Source organism: Hoplias malabaricus, chromosome 1, assembly GCF_029633855.1.
Source record: "Hoplias malabaricus isolate fHopMal1 chromosome 1, fHopMal1.hap1, whole genome shotgun sequence".
Lineage (NCBI taxonomy): Eukaryota > Metazoa > Chordata > Actinopteri > Characiformes > Erythrinidae > Hoplias > Hoplias malabaricus.
The window spans coordinates 26,813,231-26,839,684 of record NC_089800.1 but is presented as its reverse complement, the minus strand read 5'-3'; the positions used below and the strand labels follow the sequence as shown (position 1 = coordinate 26,839,684).

The 26,454-nt window shown below is 40.5% G+C and overlaps 1 protein-coding gene across 1 annotated transcript in view; it reads right to left on the bottom strand.

Moving 5' to 3' along the window:
- Positions 1-26,454, bottom strand: part of frem2b (FRAS1 related extracellular matrix 2b) — a 92,334-nt gene that overhangs the window by 46,499 nt on the left and 19,381 nt on the right. The window contains exon 4 of the mRNA XM_066677534.1: positions 1,826-1,972. Within this exon, the coding sequence (XP_066533631.1) occupies positions 1,826-1,972 (147 nt within the window). The remainder of the gene's footprint in view (positions 1-1,825; positions 1,973-26,454) is intronic.

The window sequence follows — 26,454 nt, the reverse complement described above, 5'->3', positions numbered from 1 at the left end:
GAACAAATATGGACACCTCAATACAAGGAGCTGAGATCAGGCTGGACTCTGTTCCTAATAGTGTCCTTCTCCCTAAATTGTGTAATTCACAGATTCTAAAACAAATATAAGTGCACCACTACATTCTTTACTACATAGTGTTGAGGAAGAAATTTGTGATTCAGCCATAGTGATTTGGAGGTGTAAATGCAGAATGATGCAGACACAAATACACAATAGGGTAAGGCACTTGCACAGGCTACGGTGTAATCTCTGCACTGGGCCAATGCAGAAGCATAAATAAGCTTTAAGGTGGCTTTGACACTGTGGAGGACATGCTTCAGTTACATATTGTTTTTTGGGATTTCCACATACTATTTACATGTTTTAGCATGCAGTTTGCTCCAATTAGAGAAGTAGTCAGTATTCTCACACATTGCCCTATATAACATACACTTTAATCTATCATTTACCTTTGGGAAGTTAAATAAAAGGAACATGACTGATGCTGTTGGTCAGTTCTGGATGCATTTTTCTTTTGGCCTCTTTTGTAGTTTCAGTTTGTAGCATTATTGACTTTCTTAGACAGCGAAATAAACACAAACATAGATTTCTAGCAGGGGCAACCCCACCAACACTCTCAACACTCTGACAGCATACGCCTGACAATAAATGGACCTTTTAAGCCAAGCTTAATGAGCAGAAAGACCTATTTCAAAGTGAGTCAGAGGCCCATTCTCCAGCCCATGTTCGATAGTTGTCTGTCCACTCCAGTGCTCTGAAACCTTAGGCTATTAGCGTCACAGCTCACCACTATCTCTCCTTTGAGGTTTGATCTCCAAAAGTTTTCTTTTGTACAAAGCTACAGAAAGATTCTGGACGAGAATGCAGCCCCTGGAGAAAGATGCAGGGGTTTTTCAACTAAATTAGTCAGAGGAAAGGCATGCTTGTGTTATGTTATGTGTCCAAAAGCTAGTCGAAACTCCTACAACATACATTTAGTGAATGTTGCTATGTTTCATTATCTGATTCATTCATTCATGGACAGTTTCACACGTTAATTTCAGTTGCCTACTTTGATAACCCATTTTATTACTGTTCTTCAGTGTTCAGGACCCCCCACAGGACCAGGTATGGTTATCAGGTGTTTGGATGGTGTATCATTATCGCTGTTGCAGTGACACTGGTGTAACACTGTAACTCTCCCGTACCTCGACACAGGCTACAGACAAGGGCTCAACAAATGACCAATCCTTGAAACCTCCCTTTTCCCATGATGGTGTTTTGGTCCAGGGGCATGGTTCTGCCCTGTTAGTTCCCTCAGGGGAACTGACTGTAAGAGATAAGAAGGCCTCAGTGGTCTCAGACTGAATGTTCATAGACTAGAAACCTTCCTCTGGAAGAGAGGGGGCTGTGATTCATTTGGAGATAAAATCGCCTTTGTTAAGATGGTTGACTCATAATAGCTCCAAGCACTCAGGAACTGGACTGCTTTCAAAATGATATGGAGCTTACTAATGAGTCTTAGGCCTTAAAGCCACCGTCCACCTGTTTAATGCATATAAAATGCATGTTAGATTAAAGTTATGCCACAGAATAAGTATTGACCAAATTAATATTCAATATATATCTAGATATTAATTGTTTACAAGTACTTAAAAGCTCAAATCACCCTATCTTTTGTCTGCTCAGAACTGCTGTGCATAAAAGTGCAGCATGACTGACGGTTACATCACCATGGTAACATTAACAAATGGCACCTGTACTGCATGTGAAATAATAATAAATACATTTTAAAAATCCTGTATTTAACAGTGTGCTAATGATAATAGGGTGGTACACTTACTGACAAAAGATGTTTCTCCAAGGTACCCCCTGCGTTTCAGAACCACCTCTAGTACCTTGTCCTCCTCGTCCACCAAGTAGTACTCTCTCTCCAGAGAGATCCAGGCCCAGGTCAGACGAAACTGCTGATTCTTCAGTTTGTTGCCTCCTGCACAGAACCACAATCACATCACGGTTAATCACTCAGATCTTTTTTGTTTTTTACATGTATATACATTTACTCACTTTTTACTGTTTCATAAATTCAAACTAAAACCTCTTACAGTAACAGTAACATGACAATTCCATAGTTTTACACATTTGAAAGCAGGGGTGTATCTGTCTATTAATTAGTTCATTAATCAGAAGTGCAGAGACTGCTAATTCAGGTCCAAAATATACAAACCTGTCATGGATTTAGTGTTAGATTTTGTGCTGTTTGAGTTTACAGAGAAAAGCCAAGCAATTGGAACAAAAACCTGGGAAGGATTTTTACATTCTGGACCTAAAACCAGCTTTGCTGAAGTGTATTATAAATTACAACAAAGGCCAATATCAGTCTCATTACAGTGAGAAGACAAAACGGGTAATCTCAGCCATGAGAAAAGCCTGAGTCCAAGGTATTGTTACAGAACCTGGAGAAGGGAAATGTATTGATGTGTGTTCATTAAATTCAGGCATCTAGTTACACTTTATTTTACAAAGGAAAGCACAAAGTGTGTATCTTCCAGGATATGATCATTCTTTAATCTAGACTGTATGGTCATCGAATCATGGAATCAAAAGTATTAACAGGCAGTTTTTCACCACTGGAAGTAGCAACAACTTTTCTGGGAGGGCTTTAAACAAATTATATGAACATCCAGGTGACGATTTGATAGCATTTAGCAACAATAGCGATTGTTGTGAGGTCAGGAACAGATGCTAGATGATGACTTTGAAAAACACACGATCCCACTGCCCCACACCCCAGTTATTCATACTCCTCTAGCTGACACCTGCCACTGAGTCCACATCTGTGTCCACAACGGAACCACCTTAGTAACTAATGCCAACAATCTTTTGGACGTATAGCATTCTATGTCTAATACAATCCACTGAAAGTTGCTCTAGCCGAGTTCTCCTGCTGGTACCTGATTCAGTCCAGCGTGAACCATGTGCTATCGCTCCAAAGGCCTGATGCAGCCGAAAGGCAGGCTCTCTGATCTAATTGCTCCTTTTCTAATTAAGGCTAGAAACAAAAGGTTTGTGTGCTTCCTATCTGCTTTTCCTCTATTTTATCATTCCTGTTTGAAGTAGGATTCAAAGCCGGAGCTGGCTCCTGCAGGGCATCCCTGCCAGTTACAATCTGCACACAGACATGGCTACACACAGACATCAAACACACACACACACACACACACACACACACACACGTTTCCACTCTTGAATAGAGCGAGGAATGATCCACCTGATTGACCTGGTCACTCATTGAGAGAGCAAGAGAAAGAGAGATAGACTGAGAGCGAGAGATAGTAAAAGAGCAGAGTTCCACCTGCATTGTTCCAGTCTATCAGTGGGTTGCGGTTTGTTTGAGTTTGGCAGCACTACACAGACTTTAACCTCACACAGGCCCCCCTTCATGCCCCCCCCAGTTGTCACGCTTGATAAACCAGTCACGTTCCACTATGCCCATTTCTCTTTCATGAAAAGGGCGAGACACACACGTCCCACTGTGTCTGGATAGTTTAATGCTTGTGTACAGCACAGGGTCAGTGTAAGAGACCACCCTTTCATTTCACGTCCAGTCAAAAGTCACGGTCAAAAAAAATAAATAAATAAATAAAAAAAAAGAAAAAAAAAAACATGAGAAATATACAGAACAGAACATTTCACAGAAGCCTTCACAACTTTGCGCACACACACACACACACCTCCTCTGATCAGTGTTTTCATGAACTTTAAGGCGAACTCAATACTCAACATAGAGGAAAAGTTTGGAGCAGCTGCCCATATTCACTACGTCCAATGCCAAGCATAAAGCTAAAATAGGACTGGACAGTAATTTTATATCAATATACATTGAAATGTAAAATGCTTCAATAACAATTTTTAATATTTAATTAAACACATTTTTAATATTTCAATATGCATTATTTACAGCATATGTAACTGACTGACATTCAGTTCATTGCACCAAGTTTTAAATTTAGTTTAAAATGATTAATATTGACAAAGCCACAAGCTTAATGTTTGACCGTGATGTCGTGTTTCTTGTTTGTTATTGTCAGGTTTTCTGTGGCTTTAATATTGTTGGTTTTGATATCTGAATTATATCAACTCAACCAAAATGAAGTACTATATCATGATATACATTTTGGTCATATCGTCCAGCCCTAGGCTGAAGGTGAATAATGCCCCCAGCATTAGCCTGCGGAGCAGTGGAACTGCATTATTTTTTAGCACAGGTCCTTGGTTGAATTTAAATCGAGACCTTTCATCTCTGCTGTAATAGAATGGAACATCTTTAATATTTGGTATGAGTTGGAGTGGGCTTTATGACACAGAACATTACTATTCAACATAAGTATCTGACCTCATCAATGTTCTTTAGATTAAATGCAATCAAATCCTGACAGCAATGGTCCAATATTTCATGTAAAGTCTTCCCAGATGGGTAAAAGGGGGAGAAACCCAAACGGTATCCTATAAAAATGGATGTGCAGGTGTGCAAACATTTTTGGCCATATATTGAATGCGTGGATGAGTGTTGTCCTATAGCATACAGTTCTGTTAGATCAGCACAGCAAAGCATATTTCCCTGACAGGAATTCACTGGGATATAGCCATATGAATCCTGTAGGGCACAAAGACAAATGTTAACAGCAACGTAACAGGTGAGAGGGTTAAATACAATGACTCTGGGGTACTATGAAAATTCACATCGAGAAGCGTGTCACCAGCAAAATCCAACACCCAAAATAGGACAAATACAGCTTAGCATCTAACAGAAGATATTTCTTCTCTTGAAGATCAGAAGACACTCTTTCAGATCAAACCTGACAAAAAAATCCCCACCTGAGTCCCTCAACTGAGCACTTGTAGGAGCAAAGATCTGCTGAGAGGTGTAAAAAAATACAAAGAGAGTTCCAAAATGCTCCTCCAGACAACAGAAAAAATGTGGATGATAAAAGGTTCGGGCGTGAGGTGAGCTACCTGGCTCCCCTTCAAAGTCTGCTATTTGCAAAAAAATTGACTTTGTCAAAAGGCTTTCGATGAAAGAGAATCCAAGATTTCTCCAAATACAAAGATTTCCAGTTGCTGCACGAGTTGTGGTTTTAAACACATTGTGCACCATAAGAAAAAACAAGCCAAGGAATCTTCCTATGACATTTGTTTTTTATTCCAACAAAAACATCAGCCAAAATACACTGTCCAAGAAAAAAAGTGAATAGGATTCTCTGATGCAGCTGCATGTAAGTCAAAGGTCACCATGCCCAAGGCTGCGCATCCCTACGCTTTGAAATGGTTTAGAGTGGCTTTATGTCTTAAGGTCTAGTCTAGAATCTAAAAAAAAAAATTGATGTTTTAGAGCCTAGAAAGAAAGGAGGACACATGCCCTAATAATGCCTTTAACAAAAGAAATGTTGGATAAGCAAGTGTCCACAAACTTATGGCTAAAGAGAGTAACATTTGACCTCAATTATAAAGTGTTAGAGCGGAAGAGACAGGATGGAAGATCTCAGCTGATTTTCTGCTTTAGCTTCAGGTGAACTCAAGAGGGAGAGTGGCCTGAAGAAATTTGTATTCATGTGTCCATTTAGGGTAAAAGTCTGGCCAAAAGCAAGATACTATGATATTCCTGAAGGTCAAGCTGGACTCTTTGAATTTGAGAAATTCATGTTAGAGGTTGAGGGTATAAGCCTTGGATTTATGGGATAAACTCTGGTGTGAACTAAGGAAATTATAGCTATAATAAAATAATGATAATAGCACAGTAAAAATTGAAGAGATGTTATACTAAGTAAATTCAATACATTTGACAGTAGCTGTATTATGCAATGTATGCTTTTCTTCATTCAGCATCCTTGATTTCTGAAGTGCAACTCATTTTCACTGCAGTGGGTTTCTAGCACGTCTCTCCCTCATTGCTCTCTAACAGCTCAACACAGCATCACAACCTTTCCCACACAGAACCAACTTTGTCCTACTTAATCTGGTGACAGAGTTCCAAGTTTGATGACATTTTCTACATGTATCCATACTACATTCTCACCCCAAATACTGCTGTGTTGATTTTTTTTATCCTCCACCCCTAGTGATCTCTGAATCATTCCAGCCAGTAAATGCATTCTCAGCCTGAGGCAGAGCCAGGGTAATCTCCTTATAAAGCCAAGTGCGCTGCTGTAGATATGCCATTCAGTGAGTACCAGCAGAAGAACTGAACGAACTCATGCTCTTTGGGTAATGGGGGGCTGCTCTGGCTTAAAAAGAAACCTTCATTTTAGCATTTATTAGCCAGACAGGACTTCAAAAGGAGGAGAATATTCACCGCAGAGTGAGGTGCCTGGTCAAACATCCACACTAGGGACATTCTAAGACCATTTATAGGTCTGCCTCATATAAACAAAATGACCAGAGTGAGATGTATATGTATACTTTGATGGTAGAGCAGCTTTATCTGGCTTTAGCCAAGGCTATACAGGAGATAGGTTGCTTTATATCCTTCTGGCAGACCCTTGGCATTGAGGTCAGTGAGTTTAAGCACTTGTGTGGCTCTTGCCGAGTGTGTTCCATGCTTTGCCATGCAGCCTGCAATTATGAGGGGGTGTCTACAAACATTTGGACTTATAGAAATATTCCAGCACTAACGCCATTACTCACCATGCTAACCATGGAAGGATTTTTGAGATCTAGACCACCCTTTGAGAGGACAGTCCCTCTGTTTTCAAAGTCTGTACGGTTGCATAAGACGAACGCTGATCCTCTTGAGGCGCTTAATCTAGAAGAATGCTTTAAGCATAATGTTAAACCAGCCTCTCAGGTTCCCTCCCCTCAGTTCCTTTCCGCGGCGTGTGAGACAGTAGTAGCAGACACTTCAAAGGGCGCTGAGAGAAAGCGTCTGAGTTAATGTGTAACTCTGGTTCGAGCTGCTGAACACGGCTTTGGTTGACACTGATCATATCCAGGATTTTTCCCAAGCTACTTATTTCAAGAACGGCATATCAGTCAGTCAAATATTACATCATTTCTCTCTTTCTAGTTAGTTATATTTCAAAGGTGAATACATAAGCTATAAGGATCCCTAATATAACTTTAATTTAAGCCAAACTCTGTGAAAACTGTTCACTCACTGTCCACTCTGTTAGACATCTACCTAATAGGTCCACCATGAACCTAGTCATTTATCACTGGACAAAGAACACTGACCACAAGAATATTCTCAGACCAGAAGTGACACTGCTGTAGAGCTGCTGTGTCTGATGCACTTGTACCAGAGCAATGCCCACTAACACACCACCACCAACACGTCAAGTGTCATTTTAGTGCTGTGAATGAGCTACCACTAGAATCATACCTGCTCTGTGGGGGTCCTGGCCATTGAAGAAGGGGCATAGTGCTCCCAAGAATTGGCTTGTGGAGAAGAGAATCTGTTCTCTGGAGCTGTGGACCACTTCTCAATACCATCATAATAAGTTAGAGAGCTATTTAGGATGCAGAACCAATGATCTAACTTTAGAGGCTGACCTCACCTGCTTTTATGGCTGAATGCCATCAAATTAATATGTGAAATTCAACAAATGGGCAGAAAGAAAAAAAATGCATTAATATTTACAGGTTGTTCTTTGAGAATGTTTACTTAAATTTACATGGAAAATCAACAACATATGTCGTTGTTAAATGGATGTTTTGCATACGAATGTATTTCATGCGCTACCCAAATTGCAACGATGGAGAAGTGGAGCTCAGATTTGACCACGTTTCAGTGAAACACCTTTTGATCTGTCTTGTATGCCATCTGTGGTGAGACATTTGTAACAGATGACACCGGAAGAGCCGCTTCAAATGCAAAGTGAATGACCAAACAAACACATGCTGTAATCAGGTATTCATGATTACTCACTTGTTCAAAAGTTTCTGATTGACTTCTCAAAGGAAGAGACCCTGACTCCAGGCTCTCTGAGTCTGCATAGTCTACTCTAAATGATACAGACCACATGGAAATGTGATGGACAGATTACTTATGAATGCCAGTGACGAAGAGCATGCAGTGGGAGCTGTGCCAGTTCTGTCTCCTTTTTTGAGGGCCTAGGGACTGACCATATTTGGTCACTGTGTAGAGGCAGGGCCCCTGGTGCCCCTGGTCACACTCAATCACACAAGATTTGCTAAGACCCTGCCTGCTGGAAGACAGAGTGTAGATGCAGACAACTCACTTGCAACAGTTATTCCTGGTCTGTTTTGATTATATAAATAAACTGCAATCTACAGATTCTTAATGGAAAACCATCCTGAAGATAAAAGTGAAATATGGGCAAGAGTGCACAGAGGACAAAATGTGTTACCTTCTTTATATGGGCATGATGCCAACTACAAAATGATCCCACAAGTTTAGAGATCTAGAACTTTGAATTTCAGTCAGTGTAACAAAATGACTATTTCCTAGTCTGCAAACAAAGGAATGTATTAGAATTCATGTCAACACCAGAGCTCTCAATCAAAAAGTATCTACTCCTAAATGGCTCTGGCAGTGAACAAGAGGTGTAATTTAAATGTTAACACCCCTTAGCAATCTCATTTACACCTCTTACCACACACATCAGACCAGCCCTTCAGTTTTAGCTCCTGTAAAACTGCCAAAGAACTGGTGTTGATAAGTGTGTATCCCTGAGACACCTCAATAGTTCCTTATTCTGCTATTGGTTCTACATTATTGGAAGGTTCTTCAGACTTCAAAGAAGTGTTTCACGGTGGCACGGTACCATCTCATTTAACTACCATTTGTTGTTAGGGTACTTAGCAGATGTTCTTATCCATTAATTTATTAAGTACTTCATTCATACATCTTCTGTAACTGCTTCATCCACTCACTCACAAACTCACATTCACAAGTTCACACAGCCAGTCCACCTACTAAAATGAGTTTTTGGATTGTGGGAGGAAAAAGGAGCACCCAGAGTTAACCCACACAGGCACAGGGAGAACACACCAAACTCCTCATAGAATGTGATCCAAGACATTCTTATAGAGAAATATTTAAAATTTTGACTAATTCAGTTTTTAAACTCTTGACTGAGGACTCCTACTGGTGTAATATGGATTTCCTGCTTAAGCTTTGAATTGAACCCTAAATCTACTGTGTGGAAGACAGTGGTATTATCCACTTCACTAACCAGCTGCTAGGATATTACCACATTTAAATTATATTTTTTGCTACTAAAAACTGATTCTTTTGTTCTTTATCCCAGAGATCACAATATCACCATAAACAATGGGAAAAGTACAACCCATACACATACTTAGGCATGTGCAATTTTAGAAATATTAAAATATTGAATATCTGTTTTTTTTTTTTTTTCTGGGGGGTGGGGGAGGCAATAATTCAGCATAACAAACTCTTTCTTGTTAGACAGAATTGTGTAATACAAAACTCCTGCTGTACATGTCCAGTAAGAACAGTATAGATGAACAAAAACTTGGTGGGTCACCTTTGTGGGGAATAACCATGTGGAATTCACACAGCTCCTGTTTCAGCAAAGCACTTTAATGTGTGAGTGGCTGAGGAAACAGAGGGAATAGAACAGTGTGGATGTGGCTAAAGGTCAGTCTTGGTCCTGGGAGTTTGCTCCATGCTCCAGTGCTTGCAAGTCCAGCTCTCGCTCACTGACACACTGCCTAACATCCCACTGACATGGATGGAGAAAATCCATTGGAGAAGACTACAGAGCATGAAATTCCAAAGTTAACTACAAATTTTATCAGTAGTCACTATCAAATCATAACCTTCTATCTCCTTTTTTGACATAATTCAGAAATACAACCTGTTCTCTACATTGTGATAAAATTTCATGATAAATACCCAATAGCTGGCTTAAATTCCTTGGAGAACATTCCAGTGGCATTAATTCGCATTTAAAGTGAAAAGGATTTTCTCTCCGGTGATGTTTCCTTTCTTAAATATGTGGTTTTATCCCAACAGTGACAATATTAATTATACTGCAATGTTACAACTGTATTTGTTTTATATGTATGAATTTAGTGTCATAATGTTGGGAAAGTAGAGCTGTTCTTAGGTTTTGCCTGTTTTACAGAACTCTGCATTCTGCGATGATTTCACTTGACCCCAATCATAATGAGGCGGGTACATCTTCCTTTGTTATCGTTTCAGAGAAACTGCCTACATTCACACTTTTCAAAACTGCTTAATCCTTTAAAAAGTACAGTCAGCTCATCAAAAAAACAAAGCTTATCTTTTCACTCATTATTCTAAAATACAGATTGTGAAATAGCTATCGGCTACTTGAAAAAAAAAGATATAAATCAACACTTAGGTTTAAGGTATTATATTTAATCCTCAAAAGACCATTATTTCTAATCAAAATACCCATGCTACATTGCTGTGTAGAAGTCTCTCCATTCAAAATAACCACATAAAAAATCCCTAGAAAATTACACATTAGCCTTAATAACAAATATAATTACATTTGATTCAGTACTTAGCTCTTTTTGCCATTATTATAGTTTCTATTCTTTTATAGACACTTAGGTTTTTAGGTTTTAGGTTAGGTTTTTAAAAATGACATTTTCACAGAAATAAGATCTCCAAAAATAAGCATATATTTGACTAAATAATGGTAAGCATGTTTTATAACATGTACATTTTGATACACTTTGAAATTTTTTGTAATATAGTTTCTTCATAACTATGATAGTTATGTTACAGAGAGGTACAAAAACAATGCTCTGATCGGTTTGTGAGAGTGTTACACAAACACAAAATAATACAGTTTCTAATCTGATGGAACTCACAGTTAGTTTTACTGTTTCAGACTGTCCTGGGTTGCCTATGAATTTTAAGAAGTGTTTTTAATTCCATTTTGGAAGCTGCAATTTTCACAAAGTTTTAGTATTATATTAATGCAAGTGAGGTATCATATGTCTAATCTCTTTAGAAATGCCTTGTTAACTACACTGATTTAATGCTGGTTCTGACTAGAAATGACGAGTGGCCTCTGACTTTTGCACAGTACTAGGTTTCCTCATTTTTAAACTCAGTTACACTTTGCTAACTCACTAAGGAGGGGACTTTTATGAAGGTCAGTGCTCTGCATATGCCTGGAGAACACTGGCACAAAAGAAGAAAATCCCGTAATTTGAAGCTTAATCCTATTAGCATTAGCCTCAGCATATCAGCTCGATGCTAGCAGTCAGAGAACACCTAAGGATTAGCCCTCCACTTTCTGCAGGTGTTTCAATCTTAAAATGAATGTCTAAGTGAACTGAAAAAGCAAACATGGTTTTAATGTGTGTCAGTAGTTTGTAATGGTTCTTGAATGCAGCTGTGTAAGAACAATGCACGGAGAACAAAGTTAAAGGACCAATATCCTACGTTATACATGAGTTTATTTCACTCATGACCATTGTTTGTATTTCAAGCACCAAAGTTGATTTTTATGCAACTGAAATCACAGAAACAGAATCAGTCCGTCACTAATATTCTCATGGCTGAATGCAATAAAATCCTCACAGCAATCATTTAAACTCTACTGCAGCAATAAAGAGTCTGTCACCCTGGTCTTCAAAAAAATAAAAAATAAATAAAAATAAATAAATAAATAAATAAATATACCCTAAAATATGGTATGGGCAAAATTTATGGACCATTTTATACTGTTATATTTTTTTCAGTATATTATTCTCAACAAAAATAAACAAAAATGCCATTTAACACGAAGAATTCACACTTTTCCACTGTCAGAAATTTCCTACTGCCCCAGCTTTTCCAATGTAGACAATTATCATGTATCTGTACATCACTGATGCCCTGAACTTACACAGGTTCTAAGTGTAAGGAAGTGCAGAAGAGGCAGAGAAAGGCAGCAAGGCTCAAAGGCAGCAAATGGCAGTGAAAAGCAGCAAGAAAAAAAAGGGAGGTATAAAGGGAGTGAGAGGCAGTAAGAGGCAGCGAGGGGACTCAGAGAAACAGTGTCCTTCCAAAGCCCCTTGCTCTGCCCTTATCCCTGCTGCTGCTCATTAAAAGAGGAAGATTAGAGGCCAGACCTGAATGGGCACAAGCTATTCAACAATGTTTTCTTTCTTTTGGATTTGTATCTGTTCATAGGTGAATGCGCTGTTCATGAACTGCTGCTGGAAGGCCAAGCTCTGCTTAAACCCAGTACCAAAAATAAATAAATAAATAAAATAAAAGTGGCCTGCATCAATAGCTGAGGTACAACACACTGAGACCTCTATCAAATGATGCAAAATCCGTGGTAACCTACATACTTTCCTTATACTTAATTAAATGCTCAAACCTACCATGGGAGTCCATTTACTCATGGATTAAATGATGATGTGTCTGAATAATAAATAAACGATGAAGAATATATTATTTGAAATCTGGTGAAGCTGCATCACACTGATTATTTATATGTTACACGTTTGAATGGAATAAATTATAAAGGGCCAATATAATGTTTCAATCACCAACAAACAAACAAACAACATTACCGTTAACATTATAATACCAATAGTATATTTAAATAAAAAAAATGTAGTAAGTAAAGAAAATATTTACTTATTACAAGCATTATATTGAATAATATAAATGCACAGAAATAAATATACAAATTCAGTTAATTTTGCACTTGTTTATATGTATCCTCCAGTTTGATCTAGAGCAGTTTAGCTCCGCCCATTCAGGTTGAATCAAGTGTGTTCAATCCTCCCACTGATTTTTATAGAGGCTCAACTTGATTGAGGGCAGCCAATCAAGCAATCAGAGCGCTCATTTGCATGTATCAATCTGAAAGGATATTAAGTTACTGATGTTTTTTGTTAAATCACACCACACACACATTAACAGTGAATCAGTACAGGCATTTGTTAGCTAGCATATCTGGCCAGTTAGGGTTCTCCTCCAAGCGTGTTGAACTGCCTAGCTGTGTTCTTCCTTAGAAACATGTGTTGTCCCTCTCACTCTCCCAGGCTGGTGGCACTGTGCATGAGTATGGGGGTCCCAGAAAAGGTGGGCATGGACAAGAACAGAAAAGAAAGTTGATGACAGGAGATGTTGAACACTGTTTGGATCAAACTAAGTAATCTAGATGTCATAGTAAGTGAGCGAGGTCACATGAGAACTCCTCTCTGCCCTTCTGCACTATTCAGCTTCTCTGGAAAGTCCTCCCACAGAGTTCCTTAATTACAGCCAGGAAGAAGCTTTGTAGTAAGAGAAGAGAGCCTGAATTCTCCATGGAGCTAAAAAAAAAACAACAACAAAAAGGCTCTTTATCAGCTGGGGGGGGGCACACTCGCCGTCGCTCGCTCACACACAAAGGTCGTTGAAGATTAAATATTGAAAGTCCCTTGCTCATTGCCAGTCAATTATGCATGACCGCTGGGGCTGCCAGAAGGCCACACTCACCGATGTTAACATTAACTAAACACTTCACCAAAGCTCTGCACTGTTACTGCTGAATCACAAACACTTATCTATGATATCCATTCACTTCTGCACAGCATAAGAGGCATGCAAATGAGTACAGAGATCTGCATCTTTCACAGAGGGGTCAAGCTGGCTTTTAGTGCACAGGGGAAAGACTGCTGAGGCGACTTGACAGAGCATAAGCACTTACTCTGCCAAACAAACAGAAACCTCCAGGTCAAATTCAGTGCTTTGTCACACTGTGGTGGACAGGCTCCAAGAAGCTGTTAGTCTTGGGGATTAGTGAATGGCCATGTGTTTGCAGGGAAGGGAAAGATGGACTGGCCTGTGCTTTGTGAGGCTTATACTAATTCAATTATTCATTCATCTTCTGTATCCGATTCAGCCCAGTTCATCCTCATCCGGGTCGCACCAGGTCCAGAGCCTAGCCAGAAACATTGGGTGAAATGCAAGAAAATACACTGGTCCGGGCACCAGTCCATCACAGTGTATTACACAAACACACACCCGGTCACTCACACATTAACACCTGTGGATGATTTCACACACTCAACCTGTTACTCCAAGCACTTGTGGTCAATTTTATACACTCAACCAGTCACTCACACACACACATTCACACACTCATACACACACACTAACACCTCACCTCTGGACAATTTTTCATAGCCAATCAACCTTCCATAATTGGTCAACAGACAGTGACCCAAAACAGGGATCAAACCCAAGACCTAGAGATTCTAGATCAATGTGGCGGCAACACTACCTGTAAGGCCACTATGCTGCTGTTGATACTAACTGTTACTAAACATTTGTTAAGCTATAAGCCATGACAACATATTTTTGTCATTTACAAAGTAAGTTTTGTGATTTCAACTAGATTTTATAAGTTTTCATCCTTTGAACTCAAATTTTTAAATGACTCCAGTGAAGAGGAAATGTGAAGGAGTGAAATGAACTTGAAACTGTGAGTTATGGCTATGGGCAAGGCTTTGGTACGCTCAGGAGGGGCTCCCAGCTTGAGGTTTTATTTTCATTGTTGTGTGCTGTGAGGGTGGGAGTAATATAAATGATTCTTTTAGTTGGTTTATTGGTGTTTGGACTTTCTTTGTAGCAAGAAATGTGATTTGTCAGAGCCCTGATCATTCTAATTGGTTTATGAGCCAATTTTCTACAGTGTAATATCAAAATTTGTGTCAACATCCTCCCTTAAATGGCACAGTAGTCAGAATGGACCAGAATATAACACCACACATCTCACCATTACCACACAATGCATTTACTGACCTGTTTGCACATACAAAAGACTGGGGGACAGATACATATTTGAGAAGTGGCTAAGATTAGAACTGCAAGATCTGGTGTGAGAACAAAGAAAACAAATATATAAAACCCACAAGCCTATAATAATGCAGAACCTAACAAAAAGGGCTGGAACAATGAGCAAGAGGCCAGGCTTTTCCTTGACCGTGAAGGTTTTTTTTTTTTTCTAGCTGGTCAGGCGGAAGAAAGGCCGGCTGTTTGCTGAATGCTGGCAACATGAGGACTTAGAGGGAGAAGAGAAGGCCCCTGTGACTGGAGGGCCTCACGCTAATGTGTACAGACCCCCATTCTCCTAAATAGCAGTCTGACCCACCAGGGCATGCCTGAATAGTATTGGTCACTTGTTAGTCGCTTGTTATGCCCTGTATTGCCCTGTTTTATGTGCAAGAATCAGTGTTTAATCAGACCACACCTGTAATCATTTATACAGATCTGTCTGGGACTGTCTGGAGATTTGCAGCAATCCGGGCCCCTATTTGGCCCATTGCCTATGAAAATCAGAGCTTCTCACATCTCACCCAAAGACCCATTATAAACCTTTAACATCCCCCCCGCATCAGCTCCTGGTTTCCTCTGACCTCAGAACAGGCGGCTGGGTGGTTAGAACCTTTGTCACACCAGAGTGGTGGGCTCCCAGCCATGGATGTGGGACACAAGGTTAAGAATGGGTTCATGAGAAGAGGCACTCCCCAGCAATGTGATGAACTCAGAATGCACCCACACACTGAAACGCAGCAGTGTAGAACATGAAGGAAAACACCAAGTCAGCAGTTCAGCATCTCTGAAAATGGGAGAAGGTCAGGAACCCATATAAACAATGACAGTTATAGCTAGGTGGACAAATTTAAGGGGGAAGAGGTGACAGTGTGCTGGGAATGGCTCCGTACCAGCCCTGGGAAGATTGCTGGCTCAAGTCCTATATTGGACACTGAGGCATGTGAGTGCATTTACGTTCTGTAATGGTTCTTACGTAAAGGCAGTGGTTCTATATAGCACTATAGTGTCATTTCCATGGTGAAAGCATATTTCAAATTGATGGGGAATGCAATGTATAGGGTTTTACACTGAACAATCACTGGATTAGGAACATCTACCTTGTATCTACACTCATTTTCCATTTTATCAGCTCCACTGGCCACACAGGAGCACTTTGTAGTTTTACAATTATAGACTATAGTCTGCATCCCCATTTCATCATGTTCTTCAATAGCCAGGACCCCCACAGCCCAGGTATGATTTGGATGGAGAACCATTCTCAGCACTGCAGTGACTGGTACGAGTGGATCAGACACAGTAGTGTTGCTGGAGTTTTTAAACCCTGTGTCTACTCACTGTCCACTTTGTTAGAAACTCTTACCTGTAGATGTAAAGTCAGAGACAGTAGCTAGCTCATCTGTCGCTGCACAGTGTATGTTGGTCGCCCTCTTGTCCTTCATCAGTAGACACAGGGCACTGTTGGCTGGATATTTTTGGTTGGTGGACAATTCTCAGTCCAGCAGTGACACTGAGAGCTTTAAAAACTCTAGCAGCACTGCTGTGTCTGATCCATTCATACCAGCAGTACACACACTAACACACCACTACCATGTCAGTGTCACTGCAGCACTTAGAATGACCCTAATTATACCTGGCGTAGCTCGATTAGCCTGATCTTAAGCCAGAGACTGCTTTTTTATATATTACTTCTGCTAACACCATCTCACATCATCTGAGGTCAGCTCTGTTCTATAATTTAACAGACAGCAATGTTGGGTAGCATTGTTCTGAATGAATGGGGCCCAGTGCATGTGGAAGCACATTCATTGGAGTTATGAAGCTCCAGCCAATACCACTCAGAGCAAGGCCATACAATAGATGAGGAATCACCAGGAATTGACCTTGCAAAGTTTATACATACCTCCATAATGGGGGTGACATTATATTACAGATGCTTTCACAAGCCTAGATGCATTACTAAAGGGCTTCAGGTTCTAAAACTGTCCTGATTTGGACCACCATGGACAAGCAAATTCGAAAAAGGTCTGACAAAACCTCAACAGAGATCAAAATTGGACTGAACATTTTCTATACACTTTCATTTTCCTCTTGTGTATACGTTAAAGGCCAGATCTAATCAGAGAGAGACGCCACAGTCCTGTTCTGGGGTGTTAAAGTGATGCTTGGCGGTCTGTGACCTTTCCACAGAAAAGCACTCAGCGACATGGGGTGCCATTTGAAGAGAGAGCACTCTGCTCTGAGGCCTGAGTTAAATACAATGGCAGCTCAGCTGGGTGGGAGTGGCGAGAACTAAAGCAGAGGGTGAATATATGGGTTTTGAGCTTCGTGACTCTAAGAAATACATCTCAATCCTGTGAAATAATTGTTTCTTTAATAACCGTGGAAATGAAACACTAATAATAACTCCGCTGGCAGCAGAAGGCCAATCGTCTGACAGTTCCGAAGGCCATTTTGCTGCAGGAAATGTACCTTTCGTTCTGTAATTGTCCCCCCACCCCCTACATTTTCTAGAATGAAATGATGGTGAAATGTTTAACTCCATTCCTTTACACACAAAGAGCAAAGGCTAGTTAATTGTGGGAAGATCATTTGTGACTGAATTACAGGGATGATTTTTTTCCCAATGTCTTTGGGTGGAAAAAAGGGGATGATGAATCCTTCAGACAGGATTAAAGGAGCAGTAAGTAATTTTTACCACCAACTCACATGAGAATCAAATTGTACTCTTTGAATAAAACCCTATTTGCTCCACACTGTGTGCCCCATATAGGGGTAGCACATACAGGGGAATGGCTAATTGCTCCTTTAAGGGGACCCTAGATAAGATTGTGGTATGTTTGCTTCTGGACTCCCCTGAGATGCAGAGTGTAATTAACATTTACAGCACAGTCATAATATTCAGAAATCAAGATGGAGATTTGGGTGTGTGTGGGGTTGGGGTTCCTACCCTCCTCTAAATATGACATAGTGCAATGCCCAGAGTGGCAATGATAGAAGCTCTATTCTCCCTATTTCAGGTCAGTAAATCATTACAACAATTCTGAATCTGTAGTTTTAAAGTACAAATACCACCTAGTGTTGCTTTAAACTCTTACTTACATTACTTCTGATTGAATCTGGTGTCAGGAGTACACAAGAAACACTGGACAAGAAAGATAAAACATCACAGCCCAGTCAAAGCTTTATCACTGCTGTCTGTGGGTCAGTTAGTAGACATGACTTCGATTTACAGCAAGCTGGCTACATTTACAGTCTGGCAGATAGGCTTTCACTTGCTGGGAATGTACAGCACTTGTTGATGGCTCTTCCATGGTCAGAGACGTGCTAAACTCCCTTTAGCTGCCTGTAAAACCCCTGTGCGACCTACACTTTTGCAGACAGAGGCTCTAAAAGTGCATTAGAATTCAGTCTGAAAGCACGCTCTCCCTCATGATTGATGGTAGGCTCTTAAAGGCATAAAGCTCTCTGCTGATTGATTAGTGTGGTTTATTTTAGTGTAGGCTTGGGGAGGGGACACTAATGTCAGTTGATGAGTGATAATAAGTATAAGTAAGTGAACAAATAATTTTATTTTTCTACCTTATATTTCCACACTCTTATTCCGCTGACTGTTTGGCTCTATCTCTAAAGTTTTAAGGGATATGACGCAATGTAGGTGGCAACATTTTGTGAACTTTTGAGGGCATAATGATGTCATGAGTGCAATGATGAAGAGTTGTGAAAATAATAACATGATAAGGTTCAAACGAGTATCAGCACTATATATATATATATATATATATATATATATATATATATATATATATAATGTAAACACTAAACGTATGGGTGTATTACATTCTTTCAGCTACAGGAAACACTCAAACCCAAACTTTTAAGATTTGGTATTTTTGCTCCTGGGCTCCCCCTGCAGCTGCAGAGTGTAATTCACTTTTACACAACTCTCCTGAAATCAGTTGGGAGGAGACGTGAGGGGCAGTTTCCTACCCTCCTCTACAAGTTACTTAGTGTAGTTTTTGCAGTGCTGAGTAATCAACAGCAGAGTCTAAGCGGCCTATTACAGGTCAGTGGAGCATCAAATCTGAAGCTGTAATTTCAAGTTATAAATACTACATAGTTTTCCTTTAATGCAAGCATGGCTAAACTGGAAGAGTGAAGAACTTACTCCCTCTGAGAATTGTAGAGCATCAGTGACAATATTGCAGCGTAATTAGAGAGTTCAACACGCTTGAACGCTAACTGACAATTTTGTACATCAGCTAACAGACAAGAAAATAAATTAATAAAACCATATATTTGGCACAGGTGTTATGCTGGATGCCCTCCCATTGGCTAGCACTACAAAAGCGCACAGGGACATGCAATCACAGCAGCAGGGACACTCACACACTCTCACTTGTGATTAGTTTCATGTAGCCATTCAATATATGAACATGTGTATTTTGACCATGGGAGGAAAACGGAGAACCCGGATTAGAGCCACACAGACAGAACACAATGGAGAACACACAAAACCATAGTCAAGGACTGAGCCCAGAAGCCTGAGGCTGTGTGGCTACAACGCTAATGTGGAATGGAAACCAAACTGCATTCACATCAGGAATATAATATCACAGAAAAAAAAAGACAGATTATTATAGAGGTAGACTTTTGTAATTTCCATATTTACAGTTGTCTAATGTAATTACTACCAATTCTATAGAGGATATTACTATACTTTTTGTAAGGGAAAACACAATTTCCAAACAACTCTAAAATATCACTCAGTTACTGAAGCATGCTAGTCACACATCTCCGAACCATGTGAAAAGGTAAGGACTATCTTTTGAACTGAAAACAGGCCCAAAAGTGCCACCGACCCACCCACTACAAACACCCTTTGTAATCTGACAGGGACTAGATGGTGGGGGACTACAGCAGGAATACTGAAGCAGGGCCCTGGATCTGGGAAGCTGCTCTCTGCCACAGTGAGGCAAGTCTATCTTTCATGTTCTCCCCTGTTTCTCGCTCTAGTTAAGTCTCTTCCTCCGTTTCATTTCACATCCCAAAGTGTTTCCATATCCTGAAAGAAGGGATATAGGGGGAGAAGGGGGGGCTCTCACAGGTTGGATCCCAGGAGAGGGCACTCAATAGCAGATGCTCCTCCAGTGTCTCTCGCCTGAATCCCCTGAGAGTGCCGGAGATCCATGCATCTGTCATGTCTGTTTCATGGCACACAGCCAAAACACACAATGAAAAAGCAAGTGTGTGTATGTGTGTGTGTGTGTGTGTGCGTGTGTATGTGTATGCCCATGCTATTCTCAGAGAAGCCACATTGTCATTGTTTCCAGCTATTCTCTTTGGCACCTGATGTTCATCATAATCCAGTCTGATTTCCTGTGCATCATTAGATATGAATCAGACCACCAATTTTCCTCAAACAAACAGTACATAAACATGGCCAAGGAAGTAACTTCGAGAGCAAATCACGCAATAAGTCCAGTATAGCTGTGTTTGGTATAGACCTAGCAATGCATCATGCATACAAATTATGTATTGAGTTAATCTGTTTGTGCAGAAGCTTTATGCAAAATCAAGCAGAAGAAAATCTTACTTGTACAGCCTGTTTGCATCACCACAAAACACTGGAAATGCATGGCAAGTGCATAAATATATATATATAAATAAACAAACATGATTAAACACAAATCACCAATTGCCAGCTGCTAGAAGTAACGTAGAGTAAGAACAGTAGTGGCCCTAAAACAGACTTTTGTGGAACTCAGAAAGACAAGGAATGTGTAATTCTCAATACATGAATAAATCAATAAATATATCACTGTATTTTTGCTTATGAAATTGTTGTCAACAAAGGCCCCTTCAGAAATAAAGGTATAACATAATTTCAGCCTATTTATGTAATTCATGATAATGATGTGTTCATCATTTAACAATGACCACCTGACTATTTTTAACAGCCCAAGAAACAGAGCTGGAGTCAGGTGCTGATTATTTGCTAACTTTGAGGTTTGAATTATTGAGTTGACTGATACATATCCATAATTCATATTTTCACACTTTTTGCATCTTTCACAGTTCTTGTGTCATCCTATCACAATTCAATATTCAGACTTTGCATGCTGACAGAACTTCCAGGAATTCATTAGCATTTTTGGCTGTATTCCACATCATGTACTCGATCCTTGCTGTTAGAAAAAAAATGTAAAACTTCATTGGAAGTTAGTGTAAAATATTTGATCCTATGCAAAGGGCACTGGGGTTTATGAATGAATGTCACAGATAGAAGGTTTTGATCTGACAGTGACAATAAGAACCTTATAAGCCTTCGGGGGGCTGTGTTAAGAGGCTAGAGAAATGCATGAGCAGAGATTATTCTATCAAAAACCTGCAGTAGTGCCAAAAAACATTCAGTGAAACCCACAATGTATCAGAAAGAAGCTTGTAACTACAAGTATTTATAAGCTCAGCGAGTCCTTATAGGACCTTGCAGTTTCTTTTCAACATTTTTGAGCATCTCCTTCCTGTCAACTCTCAGAAAGAGAGGCAGAGAAGGGCACAGCTTTAGAGCGCTTGCAGTGCTCAGCACCCCTTTATTAAAAGATTTTTTCTCTGTGAACCCTGAAGTGCTGCTCAGGCTGAAGCCAGTGAGTCACCATACAGCAGGGTATCACTTTCAGGAGTGTGTGTGTGTGTGTGTGTGTGTGTGTGTAAAACAGAGGGAGGGAGAGAGAGAGAAACCCAATGAAAGAGATAAAGCAAAGTAGAAAAGAAACCAATGAAAGGGAAAAAGAGAGAAAGAGAGTTATGAAAGAAGTCTGTGAAAGAAAGAGAGAGAGAGAGGGAGAAAGAGGAAAAGATATAGAGGCTGAGGGAGAGAGAGAGGGAAGGGGAAAGGGGGCGGTGAGTCACTAAAGAGGCAAAGAAGAGTGAAAGACCAAGGGACAGAGAGATACAGACGGAGAGAGAGAAAGAGAGAGAGAGAGAGCACAGCCTCTGTCAGCACAGCCTCAAAGGCAGCAGGAAGGCAGTGGGGAGCCCCTGAGGGCCAGAGGAGCATTAGGAAGCCTGATTTATTGAGTTATAGCACCAAACCCACTCTCTCCCTTTCTCTTTCTCTCTCTCTCTCTCTCTCTCTCTCTCTCTCTCTCTCTCTCTCTCTCAAACACACACAGCACCAATGGAGCTGCTGCAATACAGTCTTAAAGAAATGCAATCACTTTAAGTTAAAAAAAAAAAAAACATGTCACAAGACCCTGAAAACATCAGTTAAACACAGCAACTTCTTACACACTTCTTATCATGTAACAATCATAAGAGCCTCTGCTCTTCTAGGAAAGCTTTACACTAAAAGTTGGAGCAGTGCTTTTATATTTTGATTGCAGTATTCAGAATGCATGCATTCAGCTACATAAACAACAGTGAAACCAGCTAATGATGAAAACGGGATGCTCTGAATCAGCTGAATGACATGCGGGGGGCGCTTGGGGTTATAATTTCATATTGTTGGACTGCCAAGCAGGTCTGGAGTGATGGATCTAATCTAACCAGAACTAATCTTCTCACATCAGTATCTGAGTTGCGGAACCTATTGATGTTGGTGCAAAATTAGGTACGTGATCAGGAATCAAACCAGTTCCACGTTGGTGGAGCAAGGCTATCAGGCGATCAGGCACCACAACCCTCCCCACACACTCTGTCTTGTAACCGCTGCCGTCCATGTTGCGTGTATTTCGGTGAGTAATACTTTCATAGTTAAGTCAGAGTGCCATTTTCATGCAATTCTGGTACTCCTGGAAGGACTCTCAGACAATCACATTGCAAGACTAGCTTCTAGTTTGCACCAAGCCTCCTGAGAAAAAAAAACTCATTACAATTGTAAGTTTCAATGCTTGCATTACTTTTGTCATTTTCCAATAAGCTACATGCACCAAACATGTGGTATCTGATCATATTTATTTGACTATATTTGTGTTGTGGGGAACATGTTGGAGTGGAATGAAATGACTGTCCCAGGTAAAGAAGCCCTACTTTAAAGTTACAAAGGAATGTGGGCTCAGGTAAAGCCCCTCCTGGAGCGGGACAGGCCTCTGCCAGAGGCGAGTGGTGACGGCACATGGAATAATTCAGTGGGACAAGCCTAGACCTGGGCTTTACCACCGTCTGGAGAATGTCTCTTCAGTAAGAGCACCCTAGGGGGCCTTAAAAGGAGAGACTGACACCACAGCATGATCATGTGAGCCCCCTCTCCCTGATGGAGGAATGGTTAACACTATAGATGGTGGGTACAACAAACCCCATAATATAAACCATATATAAAGCAAAAAGTAACAGACTCTGTTACAAAAAGCAGCAATCACATTTGTTTTTATCCAGCTGTTCTGTGGAGGTCCTGATCATTGAGGAACAGGGTCAACACGAGGTAACAAAGTATGCAGAGCAACTGGTAGACTACAGTCTTTAATGAACAACTACAAAATGCTTCTGATTTTCGTTATAAACTTCAATCCCACATTCATTTCAGATAAAAAATGTGCATTAATAATAAATATTCATGTATAAACATGGCACAAAACTTTGTTCTGCACACTTTGTTTACCCCATTTCATCTTGTTATTCAATGGTCAGGAGCCCCAAAAGACGAGTGGATCAGACACAGCAGTGCTGCTGGAGTTTTTCAGCACTCTATTAGATACACCTACCCTGTTGGTCCACTTTGCAGATGTAAAGTCAGAGACAGTGGCTACACTTTTTCAAAGTTTGTGTCAGTACTCTTCTACTCCTTCATCAGTGGTCTTTTCTGGCCTGACTATTTAAAACAGGGTGAAAAAGGAGTAAGAAAGTATGAATTGCATCAAATGGGACTACAGTCTTTTATTGTTAAAATACAATGTGCACCTATATGTGATCAGTGGAGCTGATATAATACACAATGAGTGTAGAAACAAGGCAGAGGCTTTGATGCTGTTACTGACTGGTGTAAATATACTACTCTACTCTGAATATGCTGTGTTACTACTTTGGACTAAGGGTAAGAATTTACCACAGAGACGTCAAAATAAACACAACTTAGAAATCTTATTTCCATAATGAGCAGTACTTTCGTAACATGATGTAAGTGAAATGATGGGCTTCCAGACGAGGTCCTGAAAGTGGTCTCCGTGAGAGTTTGAAATGAAATGCTACACTGAAGATGCCACAAATGTTACTACCAGCAGCTGGACGCTCACAAGACTGAGACAGAGAATTAATGAGTTTAGCTGAAAAGAGAGAGTGTCTCATGTGCTAGACTCTGGGGTTCGAATGTCTGGAGCTGAGCCATGATGAGTTTGTAACTCAGCACTGAAACCCTCCTGCTAACTCCTCTCACTAAAGGCATGTTTATGACCCGAGCTGCTAAACCCTGCAGTGTGTAAACTGCAGAGGAGCCCCAGGATACGGCAGAATATTTATTAAGTGGTAGGACTTTAACAGTTTGTGCTGGAGGGCAGTGAATGCACAAGTAATGTACAAACAATATATAAGCTGTGGTAAGTCCATGCAAAGTAGACCATTTGTAATGTCTTTCTTTTTTTGATATACTTTTTATAACCATTTTCTCCCCAACCACATTCAGCTGGGACTGCCCCAAACACGATGCCATTAGTCGGGTAGGAAAATTCTAGGAATTTGGGAAATTTACCATGAAAATGAATGGGTAAGGATGGGAATTCATGGGAATAAAATGGGAATATTCAAAGCTATAAGTGAGAAACTTATATCATAAAATATTTACATAAGACTAGATATGATACCAAAACACTTGAACAGCAAAGCTGCTTCTCAAACGTGAAAAAAATCAGGCCTGTGTCACATTAAAAATAAAAAAACTCAGATCTAATTCACTTCAGCCTGGTAATGTGAATGTAGCCCTAGAGTGAGGCCATGGGCACCTGTGGTCGACAGTTTTCTGTTCCAAGCTCAAGGAACAAAACTACAGTGAGAGATTATCTCTTTATGTTTTAAGTGCACAGACCCCAAAAATAGATGATGAGAGCTCTGAGGTCAACAGCTGTTACCTGCACAAAGTCTATAATCCCGCACATGCCTTACAGGAATCCCACCTTAATGTTTTATTGGGATGGGTGCAGATGGAAAGGTGCTGATGGAAAGGATACACTTCCTCTTCCCCTGCATAGATGGCCCGCAAAGAGGCCCCCCAGCATTTACCATCCAGGGCTAAACTGTAATTATCCTGGCTTTAACCCAGACAAGAAGCATCAGAAGTGGAAAGGATGGCACTAGACACTCTTTCTGCCAAACCCTAGGTAGTGGTTTGACAAATAACAGGATGCAAACAGGCAAGAGAGTGAATGGGAAAATGCTGATGTCGACATATCCGCACTCAGACTGAAGGAGAAAGGAGCTTGAGGGACTCCGACTGACCCCGGAGGTGCATGAGAGAACACGTTCTCCTGCAAAAACAACCTGAATTAAACCCTCCCCGTCTGAAATTACAGCACAGAGCAAACTGCTAGATTCATAAACACACTCTGCACTCTGTAGCTATGAATACACACTTTAAAAATGCTAAGAAAGGGTCTTTGGAGCAAGACACCAAGATGTAAGAATCTACACAGGGTATTTAAAGCTGATAGAATTGCTGTGCAATACTGTCCAAAAGTCCTACTCTGTCACTCACACCCATGGGCAATTTCACACAGTCAGTGTACCTTCCAAGGTGCGTTTGGACTGTGGGAGGAAAACTGAGCATCTGGAGGAAACCCACACAGACACAGGGAGAACACGCCCCTCACAGACAATGACTCTGGGGTTTGAGCCCTAGTACCTGGACCTGGAGCTGTGTGGTTGTGACGCTGCAGCACTCAAACAACAAAGAACAAAATTCTTCTGCGATCCAATAAAAGATAAGCAAAATGATGCTTAAATCAAAACTTTGATAAATTTTATTTATTGAGTTAAAAAGTGACTCTGAACAACCAAGAAAAACTTTCTAGAGCCACAAAAAAAAAAAATATTTAAAGCTTTCATAGCTGAGAGAAAGCAGAGAATAATAAAGCTCCTGTAAACATTACTCAGTCCAAAAACATCTGCAAATCAAGCAAAGAAGCTGCTGGTCGGGTGTTCTCAGAATAATGGACTGATCCCCCCCAGCGCCCAGACCTTAACGTCACAGTAGGAGTCAGGGATTGCTTGGGATTGAAAGCTTCACATGTGAAAGCCCTGCAGAGAGAAGGCAGCTCCTGACAGGCTTTGGCGCTGTGTGTGGCAGTTTGGAAGGAAGTGTTGGGAGACGCACGCGCTTCACAGTGACCCGAGCATCTCTCATTTCTGCGCACAAAAATAACACCGCGCTGCTGGCGGATGCATGAGAAAGGTAGTGACAGGGTAAGAGGATACACCGTTTCAAAGCTTCATATTTTAAGAGCGCCCACACAACACTGGCACTTTATTGGACGCGTACCTGAAAACACTGCTGGGCCAAATTGGAAATAAGCCGTTTCAGTCAGTTAATATTCAGAGAATAACTGAAAATCTGGCTCAAAACGAGATTTTAACTCTTAATTAATCACATAATTAAACATGTGTTAAACACAGGTTCATCTGCAGAACCACCACAAGACTCCCATCCTAACCATTGGGGCCAGCAGAGTCACGAGAGAGAGAGAGAGAGAGAGAGAGAGAGAGAG